General features: G+C 44.7%; 1 protein-coding gene across 6 annotated transcripts in view; it reads left to right on the top strand.

Annotated features, from left to right (window-relative positions):
- The window catches only part of rapgef6 (Rap guanine nucleotide exchange factor (GEF) 6), an 84,491-nt gene that overhangs the window by 48,974 nt on the left and 9,400 nt on the right, over nucleotides 1-26,117 (top strand). For 3 of the 6 annotated variants that reach the window (XM_076751347.1, XM_076751343.1, XM_076751348.1), the window contains 14 exons: nucleotides 346-453; nucleotides 781-984; nucleotides 2,000-2,108; nucleotides 2,231-2,474; nucleotides 5,815-5,826; nucleotides 8,253-8,410; nucleotides 10,824-10,838; nucleotides 15,329-15,569; nucleotides 18,910-19,077; nucleotides 19,212-19,427; nucleotides 22,053-22,264; nucleotides 22,845-22,968; nucleotides 24,125-24,148; nucleotides 25,764-25,984. In XM_076751347.1, coding sequence (XP_076607462.1) covers nucleotides 346-453; nucleotides 781-984; nucleotides 2,000-2,108; nucleotides 2,231-2,474; nucleotides 5,815-5,826; nucleotides 8,253-8,410; nucleotides 10,824-10,838; nucleotides 15,329-15,569; nucleotides 18,910-19,077; nucleotides 19,212-19,427; nucleotides 22,053-22,264; nucleotides 22,845-22,968; nucleotides 24,125-24,148; nucleotides 25,764-25,984 — 2,056 coding nt within the window. The remainder of the gene's footprint in view (nucleotides 1-345; nucleotides 454-780; nucleotides 985-1,999; nucleotides 2,109-2,230; nucleotides 2,475-5,814; nucleotides 5,827-8,252; nucleotides 8,411-10,823; nucleotides 10,839-15,328; nucleotides 15,570-18,909; nucleotides 19,078-19,211; nucleotides 19,428-22,052; nucleotides 22,265-22,844; nucleotides 22,969-24,124; nucleotides 24,149-25,763; nucleotides 25,985-26,117) is intronic. The other 3 variants (XM_076751346.1, XM_076751344.1, XM_076751345.1) reach the window with 3 other exon arrangements.

Genomic DNA, 26,117 nt, shown 5'->3' with positions numbered 1-26,117 from the left:
CTCACTTACCCATTAAATGTAACTGAGAAATTTTGATAAGGGCAGCATTTGACAGCACGGTAACACAGGGAATACGGACGACTGCACATAAAGCGCTCATGCTGCCAAGCGTTTAGCCTGCTAAAGTGTCCCTGAGGCACTGCAGAGGTCCTGCAAGGTGGTTAAGTATGACCTCTGACCCAACACCTACAGCATAAGCATTCTGCAAGAGCGCTCTGCAAATGACTCGTCAAAGCAGCTCACACTCAAACCGTGCAAGAACTGGAGGGTCAGCATGTGTTGCTACAGGAGCTGAGGTGTCCGTTTGGTGTCTCCACTGAACAAAGCTCTCATTTGTCTTTACAGGTCACAAGAATAGTGCTGCTGTGGGTCAACAACCACTTCAATGACTTTGAGGGCGACCCGGCCATGACACACTTCCTGGAGGACTTTGAGAAACATCTAGAAGCGACAGTAAGATCCAACGTCAATCCAAAATTAGTTTTCACTTCAGTGCATTCGAGTTCGTCTTTTATTTTGTCTCTTTTTACTCAGTTCAGTTGAAGAGTCCCCAAAGACTTGACTGTCTCGTCAGAATAGCAGCTCAGATCAAACCATTATTGTGTTATCATTTATTTTCTTATGCAAAAACGGCTGGTTTTAAATCAGATCCGAGCATTCGCACGTAATTACGTCTGCGAGTTGTTTCTCATTGCAAATCTACATCGCACACAGACAAAGGCTAATTTACATCCAAGACCGTTCAGGCTCATCATTTTCCCATTTTTCACTCCTCCTCAGAAAATGAAGGGCCATTTGCGGCTGCTGAACATAGCGTGCGCAGCCAAGGCTAAGTGGAGACAGATCACTCTGCAGAAGGCGTCCAGGGAGTCGCCGCTCTACTTCAGCGTGCAGGGCGGCAGCGAGAGAGGATTCGGCATCTTTGTTGAGTCGGTGGAAGCAGGGAGCAAGGCCGCAGAGGCTGGACTGAAGCGGGGAGATCAGGTGAGATGACACAGTGCCTTATCATGTGGTAAAATACAGAGTGTACTACCAACTGCCTGTGCTTTTTAAATAATGAGAGTGGCCTTCATGCTTTTTAGTTTTTTATAGAGAGCATTTAAACAGCACATAGCAAGTGGCTTCAGGAGCCGGAGTATTGAGCTTAGATCTGTGTTTACTTGATCATTCTTGACTGTGAGATGTCCTCAACTGTGCCAAGTTTTGGTGGCAAGATAGTTAGAGCAGCACACACTTGCCTCTGTAGAGTCCCATTGTGAGCAAAAACCAAGTCCAGAGAACTCATAGACTGCAGAGGTAGACGCTGGGAAGCTGTTTGGAGCAGCTTTACGATAAGAGGAGCTTTTATCAGGGAGGTGAACGAGGACTTTCCTTCTCGGCTGGGCTCAGCTGGAAGTGGAAGCTTGAACTCCAGCTTTAGAGAAACATCTGAAACATCACGTATGCATCCAGCTACCAAGTTTTGACCAGAGGCGACTTTTATTTGAAAAAAACAATTATATTTGCTAAACTGAAATCCGTTGAACATGAGAGCTGGTGATAGTGATTCATCAGAATTATTGTCTGATGACTGCACTCACACATTTCATTCCTATTTATTGTCTTTGGTCGAGGTCTTTTTTTCTCTATTTCTATCTGTAGCGCGTTTTCTGACTTATCTTGTCTGAACATGACACGAAACAACCGTGATCAAATCAAGCTAACCAGCAGTCACACTGCACTGCGTGCTTCCCTTTTCGTGTCGTTTGAAGAGCAACGTGGTAACCACATTGTTCACCCTTTGCATTCAGTAAACTGCTCACAGATATGCTGAGTCTGGCTGAGTGCGAGGCGCAACAGAACAACTAATGCGTTACAGATTTCAGTTGTGGGTAACCTAAAAGTTTGCTTTTTTGAGGGAAATTCGATATTTATTTACTGGGCAAATACCTGCCCATCTGCCTGTGTGTGTGTACTTCAGTCCTGCTCTAATTTTGTCATTTCATCTGTCTTGTTTCAGATCATGGAGATCAACGGTCAGAACTTTGAGAACATCTCCGTCTCCAAAGCTGTTGACATCCTCAGAAATAACACGCACCTCTCTCTCACCGTCAAAACCAACATATTTGGTGAGCAATTGTACACATAGAGCGCAATCTGCTTCGATTCGTATCAGTTCTAATAATTGTAGATGACGACTAATCCTCCTCCTCCTCCTCCTCCTCCTCTCTCTGTGCCTCCACCCATCCAGTCTTCAAAGAACTCCTCAGCAGGATCGTGCACGAGAAGAAGAACGGCGGCCCTCACATTCCCAAAATCCAGGAGAAAAAAGGCAATCGCTTCTCCATCCCCGACCTTCCTGGAGACATGGAGTTCCCCACAGACCACAAGAGCACCAGGAAAATGAAGGCCAACACTGTGTCAGGAGGACGGAACAAGATCAGGAAGATGCTGGAGAAGACGCGCTTCAGTATACTGCCACCCAAACCATTCAGGTAAGAGGAGTAATGCGACGCTGCTGTCTGTCTGCACGCAGGAAGATCTTAAACGGGACTAAAATTATTGTTAGTAATATTCCAATTTAAATGTATCATTGAAACTTTGCACATATACAAGAAGAGCAGGCAGAAGGACATTGATTGAAAGTATATATCATTAAATCTCCTCCACTGATCAGGCATGGCATCTGGGACAACAGAAGATTAGTTCAGGTGGATTTACCTTCCGTGAATACCGTCCCTCAGTCTCTGCCTGGATCAGCCTGCTGTCTGTGCATCAGTATTGTAGCGAGCTGTGACCATCTGCAGACAGAAAATATTGGAGGCGTGAGCAGAAATCTAAGCTTCTAGCTTTGTGACTGAATTGAACCACCTCAGAAAGTGACAGAGAAGCACATCCTCTCGCGGCTCGTACGAGCAGCAAAATGGAGAGATTTCACCCGACTACCTGCGGTTACCTGGTGCTACACAGAAATAAGGAATCATATGCAAGTTTCATCCCATTTCACCCTCTGAACATCGCTCTGAAATTATTTTCTTCTGCACTCTCCACTCTTCCTGGTGGTTGCAATACTCTTATCTTCAGCTGCTGTAATGTCGAAAGGTTGCAGCCAAATCACAAAAAAACATAAAAGGCATCATAATAATAATCATCATCATCAAATAACCATTGTCGTTGTCACCCATAACCGTCCATTGCACTTGCAGCATCTGGAGCCATTGAAAGCAATCGTGCAGACGGAGGCTCATATTCAATATTCCACCCGTAACGTGCTGATACAGGCTTGATTTCATTTCATCATTTCATGCCTCTCCAGGCCTCATTAAACTCCATACTGTGTCAGTGTGTGAGAGGGAGGACGCCGCTCTCGCCCTGTTAATTACAGAGCTAACCGTCAGCACGGCTCTCGCGCGCTCTAAACTCACACAGTCGCTGTCACGCGTGTCCCCTCACTCCTCTCCCTCACTGTCTCCACTCTCAGTTTCCAGCCCTGCAGTGATTATGCCCACAAAGCCACACAGTTTGCATGAAAACTGATTGTGCTCTGTCTCAAAACGCAACACACGCTATCACACGGCCATTGATCTGACTCGGCGCGCGGCTTCCAAAGGCTCTCCGCCGCGTTCTATTTATCGACCAAACAAGGGTCTTCATTGCTTTTTATTTTGCTGGTCGGCACCATTCAAACCACTCTTTGGTTCAAAGGAATTGATGGCTGATTAAAGGGGCTGCAGATGAGGATGGAGATGAGACGGGTGATTTGGGTCAATCAGGATTCATCTGTGCCTGTTTCAAATGAAAATTTGAAGGGAGGCTACACTGTAAAGTGTACTGGGCGTGTGTGTGTGTGTGTGTGTGTGTGTGCGTGCATGTCTACCAAACGTACAGACTGCACTGAGGACAATGTAATTTAAGATACCGTGCAGTTTTAAGTATGCCCACACACACACACGCACTGGACTCACTGGTAAGGACACATTAGCTCTCACAAGGATGAAACTTGTGACTCCTGTTGATATGAAACAGTCATTCACACAAAGGCCACATTTAAATGCTTTGGCTCACTCCTTAAACAAATTTCAGATATTTTAAATCAAGCCATAGCCTTGTTTAACAATTTAAAATCCTATTCAGTAGCCCTTGCCCAGCTTGCGTTGATAGACAAACCCGCCGTCGCTGCTGCTGCTGCGGCTTCTTCCTGTTCTTGGCTGACATTGTGCTCCACGTCAGACAAGGATTTTATATGACAAGGACACACTGGCAATAAACAAGTCGTTTTTCTGCCAAATGAAGGTGTCCGGGCCTGCGCATGCACCTTTACACACATCCCACATTGACCAACCCAGGTGATTTACATTCCAGAGATTGGAAAGCAATAGACAGAGGTTTTAGCCTTTAGTCAGTTTGTCTCAGAAGTCTGAGGTGATTTAGTGAGATGGCAATAAAATAGTAACCCCATCTCCCATGATGCCGTTTCCAGCCTCTCTACCTCTTTGTGATACAGTTACATGCCTTAAATCATGATGCAATCACCATAACTATTCTGTTATTGAGTGTTTGTGCATCTCAGCGTTCAGCCTACAAGACGTCAGCATCTTACTGCTCGACTGCTGCACGAAGCTTTCATGTATGTAAAATAGGGACTACTATATCTACTGTAGATTATAAGTCAGTAATGTCTGTGATGACATGAGTGGAAATGCTCTGGTCAAAAGGCCGCCACCTACCAATTTCAAATAATTGGTGCACTGAGTTGCTCTCTAATAGCGTAATAGACCATTAACCTGGAGCTGATCATAAACTGAACTTGTAAGACTCCATAAGGGACAGGTTCAGGGCTCTGCCTTGTTTTCCACTGTGTTTTACAAACCAGAACATTTCGGATACACGTCATTGAAAAGGCGTATGGCAACGCTGGGACAAACGTCATTTTAATGAGCTGTCGTGAAGGCGTGCTGTTAGTCGTGAAAACGGAAAAAAGTGGCGCTAATATTAATTTTCTTTAACACATTTTACAGACGTGTGAAGACTTTTAAAAGTCAGTGTTGTTAAATTAAAAGAGCCCCACCTGCAGTAGGAGGTCAACAGAATGGCGCAACCACAAGACCGACAGCAGTATTTACTTTTACAGGAACATTGAACGTCGCTGTACATGTGCCATTTCTCAGCTGACGTGTTACAGAAAGGTGTGACTGTCAAAAACCAACAACTGAATCATTAAGAACCGAGTTTTGACTCTTTCTGTCTTCCTCAGGTACCATCACAAGAGCAGCTTTAAAAACCAGGCTTTAACTTTTATGCTTGATTGATTGATTTATTGCTCGATAAAACATTTTGTCTTTCCAGGTACAAGTGATGCAGTTCATTCCTGTACTTGCATGTTTTGTGTGGTCAAAGTCACAGTTAATAATTCTGTTTTCTTTCTTATTTCTTCTGATGATGTAATCTTCATTTCCTTCCTGCTGCAGATCATCTCACTAGTATGTTTTGTAAAAACAGGTCAAATAGTGGAGTTGGATTCCCTCACAGATCCTTCAGTTTCCTGTCATGTGCTCTGTGTGAATCGATGCTGGCGTTCAAAAGCTGCTCCTGACATTTTTTCTGCTTATTTATTTCAGCAAACCTGTCAGTGCGTCCGAACTTTAGCTGCTGTGTATTCTGTCAGCCGACATGTGTGTTTGTGCCGTTTTAAGTGTGTGGGCCTCGTCGCTCTGCTGCACTTGCGCTGCTGATTCACTTCGGCGGAGCTCTGCTTCTGTTTTTTGGGCTTGTTTTCGTTTTCTTTTTCACGCTTTTCAATGTCGTCTCTTTTCCCGTTTGTCTCCGCTGCTTCAGGGGCCTGTTTGGGTAAGACCTCTTGCGTAACTCCCCATCCTCTAGCCATTTGATTCAGTGCTCATCTGCAGACCTGCACACAGCAGGCTGCCACACACACACACACGCACACACACACACACAAACACACACACACAGCACCACTGACCTTCAGCAACGACTGCATTTATAGATTTCATGCTAATTCCTTTAACACGCACTTTTAAGCAGGGTCGAACGTGTTCTTTCTCTTTGTTTTCTCATTCAGACTCTCCACTTAAATTTGTGGTCACCACTTCTTCCTGCCGTCAGTCTTAGACGTTCTGTTATTCCACCAGATGTGCTGTATCCTGCCATCAATGAAACATCAGGGAGGCTTTGGTTTAATGCAGTGTTATCGGCTGCAGGTGGTTTGGCTTTCTTAATGTTGAACAGACGGCACACCTGGGCCTTAAGTGACTCAGATAAATACCTGTACGCATAAAAACTTCCATGCTTGAGAAACTTGCTTTTATGCTTTTTCTGTGTCAACGCCGCATTTAATGGACTCTCATTATATGCAGCTGACAAATTAGTCTTTAAAAGCAAAATTATTTAGATTGCAGGACTACCTGTGGTTCAGAATGCAGGACTGCTGTAGGTGGCAGTCGGGCTTCTCTGAGTGTCACATTCTTCATCATCAGCTGTAATTATGTCTGTCTTGACCTGCATCAGTTAAAGCATGAATATTATTAGACTTGATGCTCAGAGCGACCAAAGTGAGAAGTCTAATTTGAGCTGTCTCACTTTAACTGTTACGCCCTTTGTCTTTATTCGACATGTTTCTTTTCCATTTCTTTTCCCTTTCTCTTCATTTCATGTCTGTATTTCCTGTCCTGTCTTTTCTTCACCTCTTCCTTCCCCTCTTGCTTCCATCTTGTCGGTGCAGTACTTATCGACTGGTGACTTGAAGATCACAGAGGCTTTGCTACGGCAGCACTCGGCTGTGTTGGCGGAAGCCCTGCATTACTGCATCGTGTTCAGGACATACTGTACAGACACACACAGCTAGAGGGAAGCTGCCGTTAGTATGCAGGCAGGATGAGATGAACTCTCTGTCTCAGACGCTTGATTACAGACTGTCACTCAAACTATTTGAATATATAAATCCTCACAACATTGAAGTGCCGATATCAGCTCATATTGCTTCCCTCTTCTGTTACTCTGCTCCTATGATGGGGCATCTGCAGGTCTTGAAAAGTCTTTACTTCAGTTTCCTTCAAAGAACAGGCCTCAGAAAGCCCAGTCATGCTAGTTGTGAAATGTTTCTAATCTGACTCACAGTATGATTGGAAATTATCATTGCATGCCGCTGGGAAGTACTGAAGAAAGTGGGATATAATGGTAAATAATGCCAGGTTATATCATCCCCACTGGTTTTCCTTCATGCTTTTATTACTTCGGCCAGTATGAAAGTGAAACAGGTATTAACTTGCGTTCTATTCAGCATTAAAACGTTCAAATCTGTCTTGATAAACCCTGCGGGAACCTCGGTTAGGCTGAAAGCCGCCACAGCTGTTTAAGAAAGAGTTATCCAACCTTCAGGAACCCACATTTATCATTTGAGGCAGGGCCATTGGCTGCCTGTCTGTCTGCGGCTGTCTCTCACAAGAGTTGCCATTTCCATCACATGTATGCACATCCAGGCAGTCTAATGAGACCATTAATGTAAAGGTTGATGTTTGCATATCCCTGAGCGGAAGCTGGGGAGCCACGTAGGAAAGGCGGCTGTCTCTCAAGTCCAGTTTAGCAGCATAATGTGACCGACTGCTGCACTCACACACTCACACACACACACACACACACACACACACTGCAAAGACACGGGAAAACATCTAAATGAGCTAAAATCCTCATTACGTATCATTTCTTTTCATACGGTGCTCCGCTGTTTGCAATGCTTGTGTGTGTGTGTGTGTCTGTTAGCTCGTGTACACCTGTCTCATTGGCTCGTGTGTGTGTGTGTGTGTGTGTTTGGTGAACTTGTGTGTGTCTATCTGTGAATGCTCCTTATCAGTTCCTGCCATTCATGAAACCTCATGGATGAATTTCAGCTGTGTCACTGCTGCATATTAAAAGACAAATCTAGTGATATTGATATTTTGTGTTGTCATTCTGCAAGAGTAGACATTTTGATTAAATCTCTTGATTTTTTTTTTCCCCACAGCGTTATGAGTATCGCACTTTTCTAGTTTCTCATTCTAATACTTGTGCTTAAAACTCATAAAACAAAAGGGAAAAAAAAACATTCAGACAATGTCTACTGCTGCAAAATCAAAGCTGAAAATTCATTTTAGAACATTAAGTTAGTCTTCGATGGAGGAAATCTAATTTTCCGGTTTCATTTTTTCTTGTTATACCACCCCTCCTTTCCCCCACTCCAACCTTCACCCCCTCCTCTTTCTTGCTTTCCTTCCTAGTGATGGTGGCATGGGTCAGTCTCAGGACGACAGCATTGTGGGCACCAAGCAGTGTCGTCACAGCGTGGCCATCATGCCCATCCCTGGCAACCTGTCGTCCAGCAGCCCCGACCTGCTGCAGCCGGCCACCAGCGTCCTCGACTTCTCCAACCCAGCAGGTAAGAAAACACGCCGGCTCAGTGAAAGCAGGGCGCTTCTGCGTGGACACGACTGTGGACGTGAATTCTTCTGATGTCGGCTTTGTTTGCTTTTTGAGGTTTCTCGTCCTGTTTCTTTCTTGCTAAATGCATTTGATGGTTAGTTCGTGTTTTTCAACATATATCAACAGCCTGAAACGCGTCTCTCAAACTGAAAGTCAGTACCACTCAAATATGAAACAAAGGATAGAGCCGAAGCGCATCGATGCAGACTGCCCTCTTGTCGGAAAGTGCTTCACCGAAGAACAAACCTGAATTCCTAAAATCAGCCAAAGAATCATTTTTGCTTCCTATTTGTGTATGAAACACGTGCAAGCGTTTCGTGTGTGGAAGGGAAGCAAATCTTTGATTACACTCACTCACAGTTGTTCATGACCCTCATGGCCTTATTTCAGGTGTCTCATTCAAACAATCCAGTGCTTCTCCCCTGAAGCTGTTTGTCACACTTGACTCGAGACCTCAGCCCTACTTGAACAGCCAAAGTGGAGTGAAGGACTCCAACGCTCAGAGACGCAGTACGGACAGCCCGTCACCCTTGAACATAATCGCATAAAGCGCCCATATGAGAAGTGTGGCGTCGTGCAACACAAACTCTCAGCCTCTCCTCTTTTATATTTCTCTCTCCTTGAAATACAGGCAAACTCAAAACACTTACGCTCACTTGTGCTGACAAAGGAACACACATTCACTCACTCAAAGCAGGCAACTGGAGGCTTCTAGCATAGGTGTACACACATATTCACGCACACACACACACACACACACACACACACACACAGCCTGGGGCCTTTCTTTTTGAAGTGCCACAGAGCTGTTGCAGAATTGTATCCGTCTGACAAGAATTAACCTCCTGGACTATAAGACTTATTTATTCCTTTCCTGTCAGACGGGTTTCTGCTCCCATTATTATTCAAGCTAACATGGAGCTCTCCCTCTGTGTGATTTGTGTGTGTGTGTGTGTGTGTGTGTGTGTGTGTGTGTGTGTGTGCGTTACCGAGATTGAAATATGGAGAGAGGGGAGAACAAGAAAGAGAAAGCGGAAAGGTGAAAGAGAGCGAGAGAGTGAATATGGTCCTGATTTATTCCACCGGCCATTTATCAATGAGCTACACACACATACACACACCTGCACGTGGATCCCCAGTTTGTAGACCCATACATCACATGTGGTTGTGTTGTACTAGAGTACAAACACACACACCAACTGGGTCCCATTAATCATCCACCGTTAGATCAAGTTTCCGTTAGTCCTCTGGCCTCCCATTACATTTAATAGTCGAGGGGGGGACAGCCCGTTCAAACTAGACCCCGCTCCAGATGCTCTGCAGGCCTTGTAATACCCCCCACCTGCAATGACATTAGCATAGCTGATGCATCACCATCACCTCTCAGCTGTCCATACTGGGAAGTATGAGCAACATGGCTGCCAACGTTGTATTGTTTTGGATTTGTCGTAGCTATTTTTATGGTTTAGCGCAGCTCTTCGGTGGTTTTAAGGTGCCACAACCTGGTTTTGTGGCCGTTTCTCACAAGTCTTATGTCTCATTGTTATTGCAGTCTGTCTCGGTCAGGAGATTTTTACAGATCTAGTCTTACTTTATCAGAGAGTATCAGTAAAAGAGAGCAGTTAATATTTAAGATCCAAAGTGCTTCATGCTTCATGACATTTTTCAGCCTTTCATACAAAATAATCTTGAAAATCATCAGTTGGTTTTTAGCAGAAGAGAAGCAGGAATGAATCAGCAGCAGTTTTGGCCCATTTTGATCATTGGTTAATTGTTTGACATGCAAAAATGTCCTGGTTCTTACAGCTCGTCCTCATATCACTGTGAGTGAATTGTCCTTCAGCGTTGGACTGCTGGTTGGACGAACATCAGCATTTCAGAAACTGAACGATCAATCAGTTAACAGATCAATCAAATCAACAGATCCCGTGCTTCCCTGCTTTAAACAACGAAAGCTGAGACAGGTAGAGAAGTGAGGCGCGCCGTCTTGTTCTCTTTGGCTCTTTGAGTAAAGCAGCGGCGTGGACGTGTCTTTTCATGCGTAGCTCTGAGTCCTCCTCTCAGATCCTCTTTTGTCTCTCTCTTTCTGTCCGCTCTCTCTTTCTCTCCTCCTCTCCTCCCGCTCTCTCCTCTCGCGTCTCCCTCGCTGTGATTTTAAACAGATGTTCTCGTGTCGACATGGTGACTCATTCTCAGCCCCTCTGGTTTCGCATGAACAGATTAAGGCTAAACTAGAGACTCCACTGGTCTTCCCTCCTTTTCTCTTCTGTTGTGATGCTTCCAGTCACTGTGTCTCTTTGTACTCCTCCCACACTCTCTCCTCCTCTCATATTCACTGTGTTTTCTCTTTTTCCTCTCTGCTTGCCAAGCCCTGGGACTGTACTGTAAGTATACACACCTTCAGTGCCACTGTTTGATTGTGTCTTTTATCCATGAACTAATTTTCCTCACTCCATCTCTGCATCCGCAAACTGCATCCTTCAGGCTCTGACTATCAGAGTAAGGATGTTGGTTGGTTTCCACTTTTCGCGGGGTCGCCTCAGGGTTGAAGTAATCATGTTTATCATTTTCACTTAAGTAAAGGTGTGATATTCTTCTCTCTGGAAAACAGTGGCAGTTCAAAGTACAACCAGTTCATGAATGCTGATGTTTCCATGTGTTCTTCAGCAGTGAAATGCTATTTTTGGTTTCATGATGGCACCCCCTGTCTTTGCATGAATTCAATGGAGAACCATTAGTTAACCGTCCACATACAGCCGATCAAATTGTTAAATTTTAAACCGTATTTTCATAAAGCAGCAAAATCACCATTCTATTATAGGCGGAGCAGATGGTCCTGCTGCCTGAGAGCCATCAGCCTGCGACACAACACAGACTTTGAGTAACAGTCCACACTGGCTTCCAAACGTGGACACACATCCTGAACCGGGGAAATGTACACCGCTAACATCAATTTGCAGGCTCAGCTGTAGCACATCCAACAGCATGTAAACATACCTGCAGAGTGTCACTTTGGTCCGGTTAGATGCTGGTGTGGCTCCTCACTCCTCAGCACCACTGACGGAGCAATGTCTGCTCATGGCTTGTAAGCTACAGCGCAAGTTTTTTACTTAGTCTGTGGTTCCCCCTGGTACCAGAGCTAAGCCTGCAGGCGACTGTCAGTCAAACACAGCCACCAACACGTCCCTCCAGCTGCTGAGACAAAACAGAGCGTGAAGGAACACTCCACCTAATGCAACCATTTGGCTTTATTTTGTCTTTTTAATCCAGACGTTTATCACATCGAAGCATAAGTAATGTCAAGCTGTGGCTGCAGAGACAATGCTTGTTAGTAGGATAGATCTATTGTTACTTTTAGTCTCCTCAGGGGGATTGATGATAAGAATAAAAACGTAAAATAACACCATCCGTATCCTTTAATGCTTTAGCTAGCGGGATGTTCAGGAATGAAACATCCTCCTAACAAGTGCAATAAGATACAGTTTTTTTCATTCGTGTGTGTGTTTGTTAGAGCCCTGGTGTTTAACCACAGCTGCTCTGCTCCCCTGTCCTCTGAGCGCCTCGAGCCATCATGCCCTGCCCTCTGCTGCTCTGTATGCTTTCACATGTGATTTATGTCTTCCGATTGTATGATGGAGTGACTGGGAAAAGCTTTGGCAAACAGTAGAAAGGAGGGCAAGGAGGAGGAGACCGAGGATTGCGGAAAGTGTGTAGCCTCTTTTAGTGCTGTGTTTGCAAAAACTGAGACTTTTTTTTTTCCCTGTGTTGAAATCCTCTTTGGCTTCGGTCCATGAATAAATTCTCTGGTGTTGAGGAAAATGAATGATCCCTTATTAAAGGTGATAATTGATTGGATGTTTGGCTGGATGGGCAGCGATTGTCCTCCTGTGTGCAGGTCGGGCCGCAGCTCGTCCAGAGGATTAAATATGATTAAGCCCCCCGGATATGATAGCCAGCTATTTAGCCGAGAGCTTCCCTCTCTCTAATCACAAATCACTGCTAATGAGACACAGAGCATTTAGCTTCCACTCAGCCCACCCTCACCACCCTGCTGCACATAAACAAGAGAGGAGCTCTGCTACTGCAGCAACATGGAGGCAGCCACACGCTCATTCCTCTCAGGCAGTCTTTGTGTTTTTGATTCTGAGAATCTGTATTTCTGCATATATATATCGCCTTCTTCAGGATTAAATTCAGTAATCATTTGACTGGCTTAAGTGCATGTGTCATGTGATTTCAATCAATAAGCTCACAGTCCATAGAAAGGTCATTCATATCCAAGATTAGCCTTAACATCAAAACATCAATATGTGCACATTCCAGCAAGTGTTGAATGCAAACTAGAAGAAAACAAAGTTAAATCCACACATTGTACCAACGCAGGTACACATTTATCAATGTGCAATAGCACATTTATACACCTGGACACATCCAGAGTGATGCCACTTCCTTCAAAATTATCCTCAATTCTTTCATTTATGTATCACAGATATTGAAAACACAGTCAACCTGTACACACACACACACACACACACGCGCACACACAGTGACACACACCCACAGGCTCTGTAAACAAGCAGAGGTGATTGATTATCAGCATTCTAACCTTATTGTTATTGACTTTACCTTCCGCAATTTGTTTCTGCTTATTGTGCTGCTGCCGCTGCCGTAATGATGATGATAATAAAGCTCTTTTCATCTGAACACACACACACACACACACACACACACACACACACACACACGCACACACGCGCCTAAAGATCGCCACGGTCGGACACGTGAGAGATCTGTGTGCTAATAAAGGTGGAGGTAATGACTTTGTGTCTGAGCACACTTAACCCTTTTCTGCTCGGTAAACAGGAGGATGCGAACTCATCAGTCAGACAGACCCTGTGCTTTGTTTCTAGATGATCTCTTCGTGATCTCTCTCTATTTTCAGTCTACGTGATGGAGCTCTTCGGCCGCCCGTGGCTAATGGGCCGTACCCTCCTCCTTACTCGAACACAGGGATCTTTAATGCAGTATTTCACTCAGGGGGAACATTTCCATTATTTAACACACATTGCACCGTGTCGAGTCGCGTGCAGCTGCACCGGGATCAGCTGCCCCGGGAAACTGTAGCTTTTACTTTGGCCTCTCACTGTTGAATATCGTCTTAAATCAATCAAACAATATTAAGGTGTTTCATTTAACATGAAGAAACAGGGTCATTGTGGAAGATGATGCAGTTTTATTGTTGTTATGAATTATTCAGCGTTGCATTCGTAGCTTTTAAGCGGTGCATTACATAATGCGGCTCAGTAAATGATTTAAGTTTAAATAGTTAATTATTGAATGAAGAAAGTGTGTTTTGATTTATGTTTTTCTTCAGATCCATCGTAATCTTTATAAAAGGTTTTCCTATAATGTTGAGTCGAACTCAAGCAAGTAATTATTGACCAGGTCATATATCAGAAAGAAAGTGAGAGATGTTAATGTGTGCACATCATTGTCCCTGATCACACATGCATGTTCAGAGTGAGATTCCTGCTGCTTCTACCATCGTCACGCAGCTCCAAGCACACTGCTGTTTCCTTTCTAGCTGCATGTGTCCTTTGTATTTATCTTGCATAAGCTTTAAATGAGTGTGTGAATGATGGGTAACCTGTGATTTCATCGATCATGTCACATGCACACGTATCTCCAGGGTCATTGACAGTGTTTGTTTTTGATGCAGACGTCCAGTCTGTATGATTTATGCACAGACTGTATAACATAAAAAGTTCTAATAATGATAAGTGAACTAAATGTAAGCATGTAGAGATGTTGCCAGATGTGACGTCAGGATGCAAGTCCATTAAAAAACTGGCTTCACAGAAAGACTGATGGGATTTATGCGACAGTGAGGCTGGAAAGAAGAAGAAAACAGAGTGTTTGATTTGGCCTAACAGCTGGATAGTTCAGCAAAGTCATTGGTACGCTTGTAAGTGTAAGTCATACCAAAAGTAAACTGGTAAATATCAGTCACTGTAACACCCAAAATCTCTGTGTCTTTGACCCTTTGCCCATTTGGTTTTACACCAGAGATGTTGTGGGAGGAGAGTAGTCAGCTCAGCCAATCTGTTCAGAGACAGTTTGGTTACCTGAAACCCTCAATAATGTGCAGCGGAGTGTCCTGAAATCTGATTGCCCACCCCAAACGCCATCTCATTATCCTTAAGTATGATTGGTGATCTGCCCATTGAGTGGCGGGATCGTAGTTAGAACCAGCTTTTTTGAGAGTACATAAAAGAATGAAGTATGGATGGATCTTTCTAAGTCTTTCTAACTTAATGACATTCTTGTGTTGTGGAAACTCAAATATCAGTTTTTGTCTGCTTCTGTGAAAACGCGTATCCAAATACGAGTCAGCACATCATTTCACTTCTTTAGTCAACTTTCATCGCTTGTATGCCAGAACCATCGTTAGCATTACACCAATCGCAGCTTTTATACACTTCAGGTTACATCATCGACTCATTTCGTAACAGGGTGCACGACCTTTTGGCAGGATGGATGAACTTCTGGCTTAGCTTTCAGATGTGATACTGCTTTCCAAAATGTCAGCGGATTTATGCTCTGTCTCTCCTTTTCAACAATAGTCAACAGCAGTTTCCCTCATTTAGAGACTTCCTCTTCTACACAGACACTCGTACACAGGAGACAGTCTAGCACCCCTTCAGATGAAACAGACAAAAGTTGAGAAACTGTTTTTATGTGCTGTAGTCTTCATTAGTTTTATTGCATTTTTGCCTTTTGTTTCAGCGTTGGCCTCCACATACTGTAACCATCAACTCGTCCGTTCCTCCGTCAGTCACTGACAGTTCTCCCTTTTTTTCTCTTCCACTCTCAGACATCCCAGACCAGGTGATCCGGGTGTTCAAGGCCGACCAGCAGAGCTGCTACATCATCATCAGCAAGGACACTACGGCCAAGGATGTGGTCGCCCACACCGTCAACGAGTTCAGCCTCATCGCAGCACCCGAGACCTACTCCCTGTGTGAGGTGTCCGTCAGCCCGGAGGGCGTCATCAAACAGCGCCGCCTGCCCGACCAGCTGTCCAAACTGGCTGACCGGATTCAGCTCAACGGCAGGTGAGAAACAGGAATTGCACTTCTTTCACATTTAAGATTCATGTGTCTCAGCCCAACTGTGGTGGACATAAGGGTGTTTCTGCCTCTCCAACGTAAAATACACAAGGCAGCAAACAAGAATTAATGTAGCAGGAAGGAAGCATTTCATGGTCAGGGAAGCACATCAGTCCAGGAAAAAAGCAGGGACATGTATTTACAGCAGATCCACAATGGGAGCCTTGGACAGAAAGCAGCTGGAAGCGGAACATTTCTATAGACCTACGTCTTGTTGAAGACTTGAATGACTAAACCAGAGCGATAACCCACAGTGCTTGGACTACAAGGCCAAAGTCCTTCCTTTTCTTTTCCAATTTATTTTGCTTCAACCTACGCAAGGCCGCACGGTGCTCATCATTTTGCAGCTTTATTCTGAAAATAGATGTGTAGCCATAGCAGAGGAACCCAGTGCAGCACTTTACGAGGCACTGCTCTGTGGCGTTGTTAATTCACTTAGAAAGTGTAAATCAGTTTCTGAGTCAATGGCCCGACTGAAAACCAGCAGGGCTCCAGGTGCCGAGGAGCAGGATCCAGAACCACTGTCCTAGTTCAGTGGAATGAATAAATCAGGCGGCGCATTGCCCCGTTAAAGGACTGGAAACGTGTTCAGTTGCTAGTTGTTCACAGTGAATTGCGTATAATGCTGGTCAGGTGCCTTTGTGTGATGATGGTGATGATGGGTGTTTATTTTGAACCAAAGCACCACTGCCGGTCCGTTTTTTTTAATATGTCTGCAAGTCTGTGGTGCGTCACGCTGTCGTCCTGATGCCAGACTCATTCCCTTTTTAAGATGAAAGTTAGTAGGACATGAAGGATAATTGGACTGCAGCCGTAAAGTCTGCCTTAAGACCAGCTCCTCTGTCAGTTTTTCACACTTCTCTCCCTCTCTTCCTGGTCTCCCGTGGTCCCTCATCAGTCCCCTCCCAACTAGGTTAGCATGAATATTTCATCCTCTGTCAGAAGCCTCGGCAGACAGCATGGCACGTCTGGAATTATTCATACACACACTCGCATGCACACGCAGGCGCAAGATATAGATACAGACTGTCACCCTCTTATACACGCTCACGCATCCAAACGCAGATAGACATGCAAATACTGTGTTTACGCAGCCATTATGTATTAGTACGAGCATGCTCCTGCACGCACAAATTGTTGCCGAGAAAGTCCGAACATGTATGAACAGAGACACACTCAACAAGCTATAAGATGCTCCCCCTGTGTTTTTGATTTATGGCTGAGCTGCGTGGGGAAAAACTGTCATGCTGTGAAATATTGGTAGGAAAAGATTGTTTTTACTATGAAGGTATGAACATGTATGGATAGCTCTTCTCGCTAATACTTCATTCATTCTATCCTGTAGTAGTTACTCACAGCAAAATACAACGTTTGCCTTCACAGATTGTTCATCTTGCTGATAAATTGACAATACACTGTCATGTATGGCAGCATTTGTACATGTGTACATATACATGGTGCGGTGTCAGCAGCGTGTACATGTAGTGTGTACTCAGCAGAGTTTGCAGTAGTTTCCAGGAGCAGGAGGCAAATATATCTCTGTATCCCGCCTCCTCCGCCTCTCTCCCTCTCTGCAGCTGATGATTGACAGACGGTCTAACAGGAGACGGGCCAAGCCAATGGCGAGCCTTGTTCACACCACTGCCAAAATACACACTCGCACACACACACAAACCACCAATGGCCATTTACACTGGCTTAGTTCCAGTGACTTAGCACCACTTTGTCCATCATTAATTTAGTCTCCTCTCCATATGTGCAGAGCTGTGTGTTTATTTTCTATTTTTTGTCGCACAGGTCTTCAGTTTATTAATGTAACTTTAATTGAATTGAGAAAATTGAACCAATATGTCCACTCATTTTATCTCGTCTCCACCTCTGTCCTCTCCCCTCTGATCCTCTTTTCTCCTTTTGTGTCTCCTCTCATCTCCTCTCGTCCCCTCTTGTATCATATCGCCTCCTCTAGTCTCATCTCCTCTGTCCTCTCCTCTCCTCTCCTCTCCTCTCCTCTCCTCTCCTCTCCTCTCCTCTCCTCTCCTATCATCTTATCTCCTCTCTCCTCATCTCCTCTCTCCTCTCCTCTCCTCTCCTCTCCCCACGCTTCCCCACAAGTTCTCCTCAGCTTATGTCAGTTTATTGTGTTTACAGGTTCTTAAAAAAGTCCTAAAATGTCTCAAATCGAAATGTGAACATTCAGCCATCAGTTAAAGTCTTCAGGTCTGCTTTTGATTTCTCAAAATAGCAGCCACTTCTGTCTGAGTGTGAAACCTGTTGTGCTTTATCCTAAATGTAAGTTTACCTCGATCCTTTCACCTCACATCCACTAATCTCCTCCTGCTCGCTGCTCCTCTCTCCAGCGGCCAGTTTAGAGTGATATCCATGCCAGCACTTTGCCCCTGAGAGCTGCAGGTCTACAGGGCGCAAAGGTGCTGCATTCCTACATGACCGCATCACAGCTCCATTAGAGTGGAAGTGGGGGGGTGTTAGATTTATAAACACAGAAGCACATAACGAGGTAAGAGAGATGGCCTTCGGCTGGAAGCTCTCCCAGAAAACTGTTGAAGTTGGAGGCAAAAGAGAAATGGCTCTTTTCTTTCCTCTCACTCTTGCATCTGTCATCGTCCTTGCTTCCCCTTTGCTGAGTGCCGCTCACTCCTCTCTCACTCTGTTTCTTTACCCCAAGGTAAAAAAAAATGGCCACAATCTATCAGTATCATCGGTATTTATCCCCCCTCCTCAAACTAATCTTAAATTGCAGACAGAAAATGTGGCCCTTTAAGATGAAATGTGAATGAGAGGAACATTCTAGAGATTTATCTGGGTTTTTTTAACATGAGCAGCAAGTTACAGCTGCATGAAAAACTGGATCCTGTCCACCCACCTGTCTGCCTCTGCAGCCTGTATTAAAGCATCTGAGGGCACTGCAGATCCAGTACCTGCTGCTCTAAAAATACACAAAGATGACATCATTTCCGAAGTATTTTACTTTCTTAGACACAGTTGTTCCCCTTCTATTTTTAATGTCTTTTCTTTCGCAGGATTTGTGTTACTCGTGGGGTTTCTTGGATATTATACATTTCTCAGATTTGATAAATTGGCAAGAGAGGTCTGGGATGGCAGAGAATAACTTTATAGAAAAAAGGAGAAGTATAGTTTCTTAACTCGTTCATCACATCCGATTGTGGTTTTCATTGGTTGCTAGAAGAATCCAAACTCTTTGTGACTTGATAGTGATGCACCATCTTCCACACCTTATCCTCTTGTCCCTCTGCTGTCCTCCCTGTAGGTACTACCTGAAGAACAATATGGAGACGGAGACGTTGTGTTCGGACGAGGACGCTCAGGATCTCCTCAGAGAGAGTCAGATCTCTCTGCTGCAGCTCAGCACCATGGAGGTCGCTGCCCAGCTCTCCATGAGAGACTTTGAGCTCTTCAGGAACATCGAGTCCACAGAGTATGGAGCTGTTGACGTTTTGATTGCTTTTTATGACCGTGGTCACTTTGTTTGTGTGGCAGTTTTCAAAAGCAAACTTCAGAAAATGCTTTAGAGAAAGGCATCACGGTTAACGTCTTCGTCATGGTTTCCAGGTATGTGGACGACTTGTTTAAACTGGACTCCTCGATGGGAAGTGGTAATCTGAAACAGTTCGAGGAGGTGATAAACCAGGAGACCTTCTGGGTGGCCACAGAGATCCTGAAGGAGCCCAACGCCCTGAAGAGGATGAAGACCATCAAGCACTTCATCAAGATCGCCCTGCACTGCCGAGAGTGCAAGAACTTCAACTCCATGTTCGCTATAATCAGGTGGGCTCAGCGCAGAAGCTGTGGGAAGAGTTTGTGTGGACGTTTGCTTCCTAATTAAGTGCGGTGACACGGTGTTTCATCATATTCCTCATTGTTGCCTCAGTTGTAGAGTAAAAGTAGCATCAAAGACAGGATTCTCGTTCTGTGAGGACAGCTAGCATTTCCTGCTCTCCGCCAAATGAGCTCTGGCCACTCGAGAACCTGCCTCACCTCCTCCCTTCCTCTTCCTCCTCCTGCCAGCTTTCTGAATGAGCCCTGATTCTCCCAAACCACACAGACTCTGCCTCAGCAACCTTACAGCGTCCCAAGAGTCCCATAGCAACGGCTGCATTTATTGTTTGTTGCTGTTGTTAATTCCCTGTGGCCGCTGTGGTTTTGGCTGTGAGGCTGAGCTGAGGATGTGTGTGCTGTGGCCCTGTTATAAGGGTGGAACCCACATGAGGGGAGGAATTTCAGCGCTGGTATTGTGCTTTTAGTGATGAAATTTGGAGATTTGATTGTGTTTGAACCCACCGGTGTGTGCATACATGTATATTCATGTGCAGTTGTGTTTGTGTGGCTGAACGGGTAATTGTGTGTGTGGGTGTTTTTTCAGTTGTGTGTATTCGTTTACGTCGGTTTGATAATCCTCTCCTCAGTTTTCCCTCTACTTGTTATTCTGAAAACATCCTAAATTTCATTTTGATGCAGATGACAATACTTTTTCTACACTGCCGCCTTATATTTCTCCGGCTATATCAAATCTACAAGCAGATCCACGTCCTGCCGCTGGTCCTTATTGATCTTAAACTGGTGTTCTGCAAACAGAGGGCGAGAACGAACAAACACAACAAAGAACAAAACAAACCAAAACACAAATGCTCTGCAGCCATCTGCCGTTTCCTGTGTATATGCTTTTAATGGCTTGAACAGATGACATCCTACAAATACTTCGGGCTGTGGCTGCGTGATGAATTCTCCTTTGAATTACATGAAATTAAAAAAATGAAGAAGATGAAATAAACAGATAAGAAATAACAGAAGTGAGGAAAACTACTGCAAACATTAATGAAAGGCTGGAATCAAAGATGTTTCTGAATCCTGCAGAGCCTTTTAGTGAAAGCAGAGGATGACCTCAGCTGTTAAGCTTCTGTTGTGCATCCTGACTACGATTAAGCTAAGCTAATTATTTTTTTATACATACAGCAGCATCGTTGTGCCAGACTGTGTTAGTGGGACTTGGAGATGATGCCACTCACCAGCTCCTCCTTCTTGCTCCATGTTTGCTCATTTACTGCTGCAACAGTGTCCCAGTCCCCAGAGTAATTATTCAAAAACAGCAAGTCATGTTCCTTCTGTAGCTCAGCCTGGTTAATAGGTTGTTTAGACACGTCTGTTTTGCAGTGTGCTGTTTTCAGTCTACAGAATAAATAATAGGATATTGTCTGCAGTGTTATGCTGTTATGCTGCAGCATACATTTAAACATGAATGCATGAAGATGCAGCTCTGCTGTAACTATTGGATCTAATATGTTTTGATTCATTGAAGTCAATACAGTTTCTGCAGCACCACTTTCAGTTGACTTTCTTTTACAGTTTCACTCATGCTAAGCTGTCGTCTTGATAGTGATAGTAAAAATAATCATAAACTTTATTTGCATAGCAACTCTCATGCAAGAAATGCAGCTTCAAGTGCTTTATGGCAAAGACATGACAAGCACAAAGTGTTTCACATAAAAAAAAAAAAAAGGTTGGTTCATGTGGGACAGAGTCCACTTAAGATCTGGTCTCAGTTAAAGGAGCTGAGCAGTCTGGTGATCTTTTGCTTGCTGCTGTAAAAGGCATTTTAGGACAGGAGTGTCTGACCTCCATGTCCCTTTACACTCCTCCTCACAGCATGATGTCCTAGCACATATGGCTCTCTGATGCATAACCTGCCTGGCGACAGGGGCATTGCTGCTGTGTGGGTGTGTGTGTGTGTGTGTGTAAGTAAGGTAACATACAGGGTTTCCCCACAGTGTTTTGTAGTAGACACACCGCACTCGTCTTACCTACACCAGCATCATTTATGCAGGACACACCAGATTATTTTTGGATGCGGTGACGTGTTTAAAAATAAGGCAAATTGGTAGATGTGATGAGCTGAGAAATAAAGAGAGACCCCAGGAGAGGGATTTGGATGTAAGATGAAAAAGCAAAGCCTAGCAACAGAGAGGAAGGTGGGGGAAGCTCAGACAGGTAGCAGCAGCAGTGGAGCCAGAGAGGAAGGGACAGGAGCTGGACAGAAAATGAAAGACGAGAGCAGAAATAAATGCTGTGCCAGTCATAATTATCAGCTGTCTAAATGAGTCTGCTCAGGGATGACTTCACCTCGAGGGGTCCTCTGCTCTGGAAAATGGAGACCTCGCTCACTGAACATAGCTCAAAAAGTGGTGATTAAGCAGAGGCCAGTGTGGGGTTTTGATTGGGATGTATATATCAAACACTGAAACTGTTCTTTCTTCTGTCTCCACCCTCCTTTACCTCCTCTGCTTCCTCATTTCTGCCTCTATCCTCCCCTCCCTCCTTCCCACCATACCCTATTTATCTCTGCCTCCCCCGCTTCCCCTCTCCCACCCTCCTTGCACCTCTCTCCTCCTCCTGTAGCGGCCTGAATTTGGCACCGGTGGCTCGGCTGCGGAGCTCGTGGGAGAAATTGCCCAGTAAGTACGAGAAGCTGTTTGGAGACCTGCAGGACGTCTTCGACCCGTCCAGGAACATGGCCAAGTACCGGAACATCCTGAGCAGCCAGAGCATGCAACCGCCCATCATCCCACTGTTCCCAGTGGTCAAGAAGGATCTCACCTTCTTACATGAAGGTAGATGGCTCAGTGGAAAACCCAGGATGTGCCTTTCTTTCTGTGTGTGAGCAACTCACGTGTTGCCACATTTCGTTTGATTATCTGTAAGCTAAAAACTGAAGCTTTACACGTCATCCTGTGTGGTTTACTGTCCCCTACTTCCTCTGTGTGGAGCAGAAGGTCATTTTCAGTCTCACTCAGAGGCTTTACTTCTGCTTCCCCATCGTGCCTTTCTAAGATATCACACTGACTCAGGTCAGAAGCACCCAAACTGACTTCTCCTTAGAGCTTTTCTCTTAAATGTACGACCATGTTAGGAATTGAAAAGAAAGTTTCCCTAATTGTGCAAGTTGTTAAAAATTCTCAAGTGGCCCTGCGTGACTCAGTGTGAACGACAGACACCACTTTGATCTCCCGGAGGCGCGACAAGAAGGCGGCCAGAACAAGGAGATTTCCACTTTGAAGATCCGACTTAGAAATATTGTTGCGCTCTTGCAAATGTCCCAAAATATGAATCATTTATCTCCTTTATCATTTTGACAGCTGACTTCACGCTCACTGTTTGTGCATGTGTGCGTTCTTGTGTTTTTCCTCTCAGGCAACGACTCCAGTGTAGACGGCCTTGTGAACTTTGAGAAGCTGAGGATGATCGCCAAGGAGATCCGACACGTGGTGCGGTTGACCTCGGCCAACATGGACCCCGCGCTCATGTTCAGACAGAGGTTGGTTGTTATTGATGCCAAGAGTCCTCAAAACCTTTTCTTCTCAAGATGAACCAATTTGTCGTTACTTGATGCTGTTGGGGCCAGTTTCACAGATATGGGTCGTATAAAACATCTATGGGGGCTTTCATCAGCTTAATTATCTATATCACAAAAGTGTCGCTCCCAAAATTCTCTCTAATAAAACCAAGAAAACTGAGTACTTCAGTGGTTGATGTCGTGAAAATGTAAATTTTTGAGCTTTTTTGAAGAAAGTGTGTTGGGAAAGGAGCCCGAGGTGGTTCAGAAATCATCACAGGATCCCAATTAATGGTTGATTTGTGTAGAAGGACGGTCTCCAACCGATTTACTGTCAACAAGTAAGTTACCACAACATCAACCCCTTCAATTCTGTGCATCTTTGAAACTGACTCTTCCTGTTTCCCATCAGCTAGACTGTTGCAAAACTATCAGCTCTCAGAAAGAGGCATGAAGGCAGAGAGTGGAGAGGTAGATTACGGGTTTTAGAAAAGGGACCTTGACTACAGAAGAGCACAAATGTGAGCAAAAGGGGAACCACTACACACCATACCTCCACCAGCCGACCTGGATCCTTCACCAGCAGGATCAGGCACACACTCGAGGTCTGGTTCCATCAATTCCCATTCACTTCCTGTCCAGCTCGCGGCTCTTGTTGTTTCGATTGTGTTCCTCTGCTGGAACGTAACGGCACAAAGACACAAGGCGTGGATCGACTGGAAGTGAGGTAGAATTGATGCCAACCGCAGTGTGTAGTTCACTCAGTTTGTGTGTGTTTATCACAGTCTGTCACTGCTGCAGTGCATGACTGCCCCCTGCAGACACTCCCTTCATACTACAAGCTCAAGATGTCAGAGAAGACTTAAAAATCTGGTTTCAGCATCATCAGATGTGACAAAAGCTTCTACAAAAACCCCAGTAAGAGACACAACAACCATGTCTTCACGAGTGTGTGACGCACAAGGCCGTGACACGCACTCTCCGGGTTGATATGGGGAGATGTCATATGTCCGGTGTCGTTCATCTCCAGTCATTTCCTGTTTGTTTGTTGTGGCATGACCTCTACATAGTCTTGTCCACCCCGACCCCTGAACTTGTCTTAAAGTCACGCTTCAATCTTCACGCCTCTTGCTTGCAGGAAGAAGAGGTGGAAGAGTTTAGGGTAAGTTTGGCCTGGTACCGGGTTCGTCCTGTTTCAGTCTGGACCAGCAGAAATTCAATCCACCCTGCACCCCCCACCACCACCACAAACTCTGCATGCCCCCCCCCTTACTTTACCTGAGTGTACATGTGTGTCTGCCTGTGCTTGTGTGTGATTAACCCTTCCATTTGCAGTGCCCATTCACCTGAACCATACTGAAGTCCATCATTGACCCATTAATTGTTTGTTCATAAGATTGTTTGAGTCATATAGTAGCTTGAAATAACACTTAGTTTTTGTTTTTACCAAGAGGGTCTAAACACATTTGCATAGTGATTGTAGGTATTTGAGAAAATTGCCTGAAATTTCTGATTTCTAGCATTTACTCGAAGTTTAAGTTCACAGTTTTGTTCTTTCCTTGGGCCAATGAGAACATAAAACAACACAACTTTACAGACAAAACTATCAGCAAAGAGTCACAGACAGGCTGCCTGTCTGCACAGATTTATCATAAATATTGGATAATGGCATCAAAATATAAAAAGTAAAACAATCTCACATCAGGTCCATTTAGTGTCTGTTCTAGAGCTTTCGATCGTATCACGTGATCTCCAGCAGCAGACGGAGTTCACCGTCGAACTGTAAATGTTCAAGTTTCCGTATTTAAAGACAACTTCAGCTTTAAAGCCAACACGAACAAGAAGTCCTTGAAGTGCTCAGAAAAATGAAATTTGAACATTTGCAACTCCATGGAAACCGACTGAACCAGCTGCTGCTCACGAAGCTCGAAAAGCTCCAGAACGGTTACTAAAAAGTCGTTAGCCTTTATTGAACAAAGACTATGCATTCTCAGAATGAGAGGCGATGATTTATGCCAAATTTAGCTATTAGCTCGTTTCTGTCTGCAGTCCCTGGGCGGGTGCACACAGAGCAGCCAACAGACACTGAAAACATTTACACAATAAATCTCTATCACACCAACAATTATGCAGACAGATCTACGAGCACAAATCAACATACAAATACCAGCACGCTCCATTACCGCTCTGAAGTGAGTATCAGATGGACCTCGAGGTGAGATTGTGTTGTTTACAAGCTCAAGTCTGAACTTTGAAGCTCTCAGTGGCAAAGCAAAACAAACCATGAGAAATATTTACAGATACTATTTGACTCAGGTTTGGTGTTTGTTCGTATCTGCATCCCGGCATAATATTCCCCATATCGAATCTCGTGCATCATTTGTTTCCTAACCCTTTTTGCCTCCATCTGACAGAATGTTCCGCTGTAACTGTGATAGCATGGCACACGAGCGAGAGCTGCCTCCCCCCCAGCTGCATGGTCCTGTTTTAAAATGCTATGCTCCAACACAAAGACAGATGTGCAGATTTTACAGTAGAAGGGGTATTTGATGATAAAGCAGCTGTGCCTGTGTTAATGCTGGTTGGACTGATTGTCGTTTGCCGTTCTTTCCTTCCCTTTGTCAATCTGCCTCTTTGTTTTTCCGTCTTTGTACTTTGATTTGCATTTCCTCTGTTTTCCTCCCGCGTCCCTTTGTCCATCTTTTACTTTCTTTACTTCTGCCTGTCCTCATTATCCTCCTCCCTTCCTCTTCCTCCCTCTGTCTTCCATTCGTTAGGTCTTTGAGTCAGGGCAGCACCAACTCCAACATGCTGGACGTGCAGGGCGGCGCCCATAAGAAGCGAGTCCGCCGCAGCTCGCTTCTCAACGCCAAGAAGCTGTATGAAGACGCTCAGATGGCCAGGAAGGTGAAGCAGTACCTGTCCAACCTGACGGTGGAGACGGACGAGGAGAAACACCAGATCATGTCCCTGCAGTGCGAGCCGTCCTACAGCACCTGTGAGTAACACTGAAACTGAGACTGCTTTACAGAGTTAACCTCGTCTTCACTTTGTTGACCCATGAGAGTTTATGCAGAAGGAATTTTGGACCTCTTATCAGAAAATACTGTCGACAGCCATAAAAATCCATT

This window comes from Chaetodon auriga, chromosome 15, assembly GCF_051107435.1.
Source record: "Chaetodon auriga isolate fChaAug3 chromosome 15, fChaAug3.hap1, whole genome shotgun sequence".
Taxonomy (NCBI): Eukaryota; Metazoa; Chordata; class Actinopteri; order Chaetodontiformes; family Chaetodontidae; genus Chaetodon; species Chaetodon auriga.
Note: the sequence above shows the minus strand (reverse complement) of the source record. Positions and strands in the feature narration are given on the sequence as shown.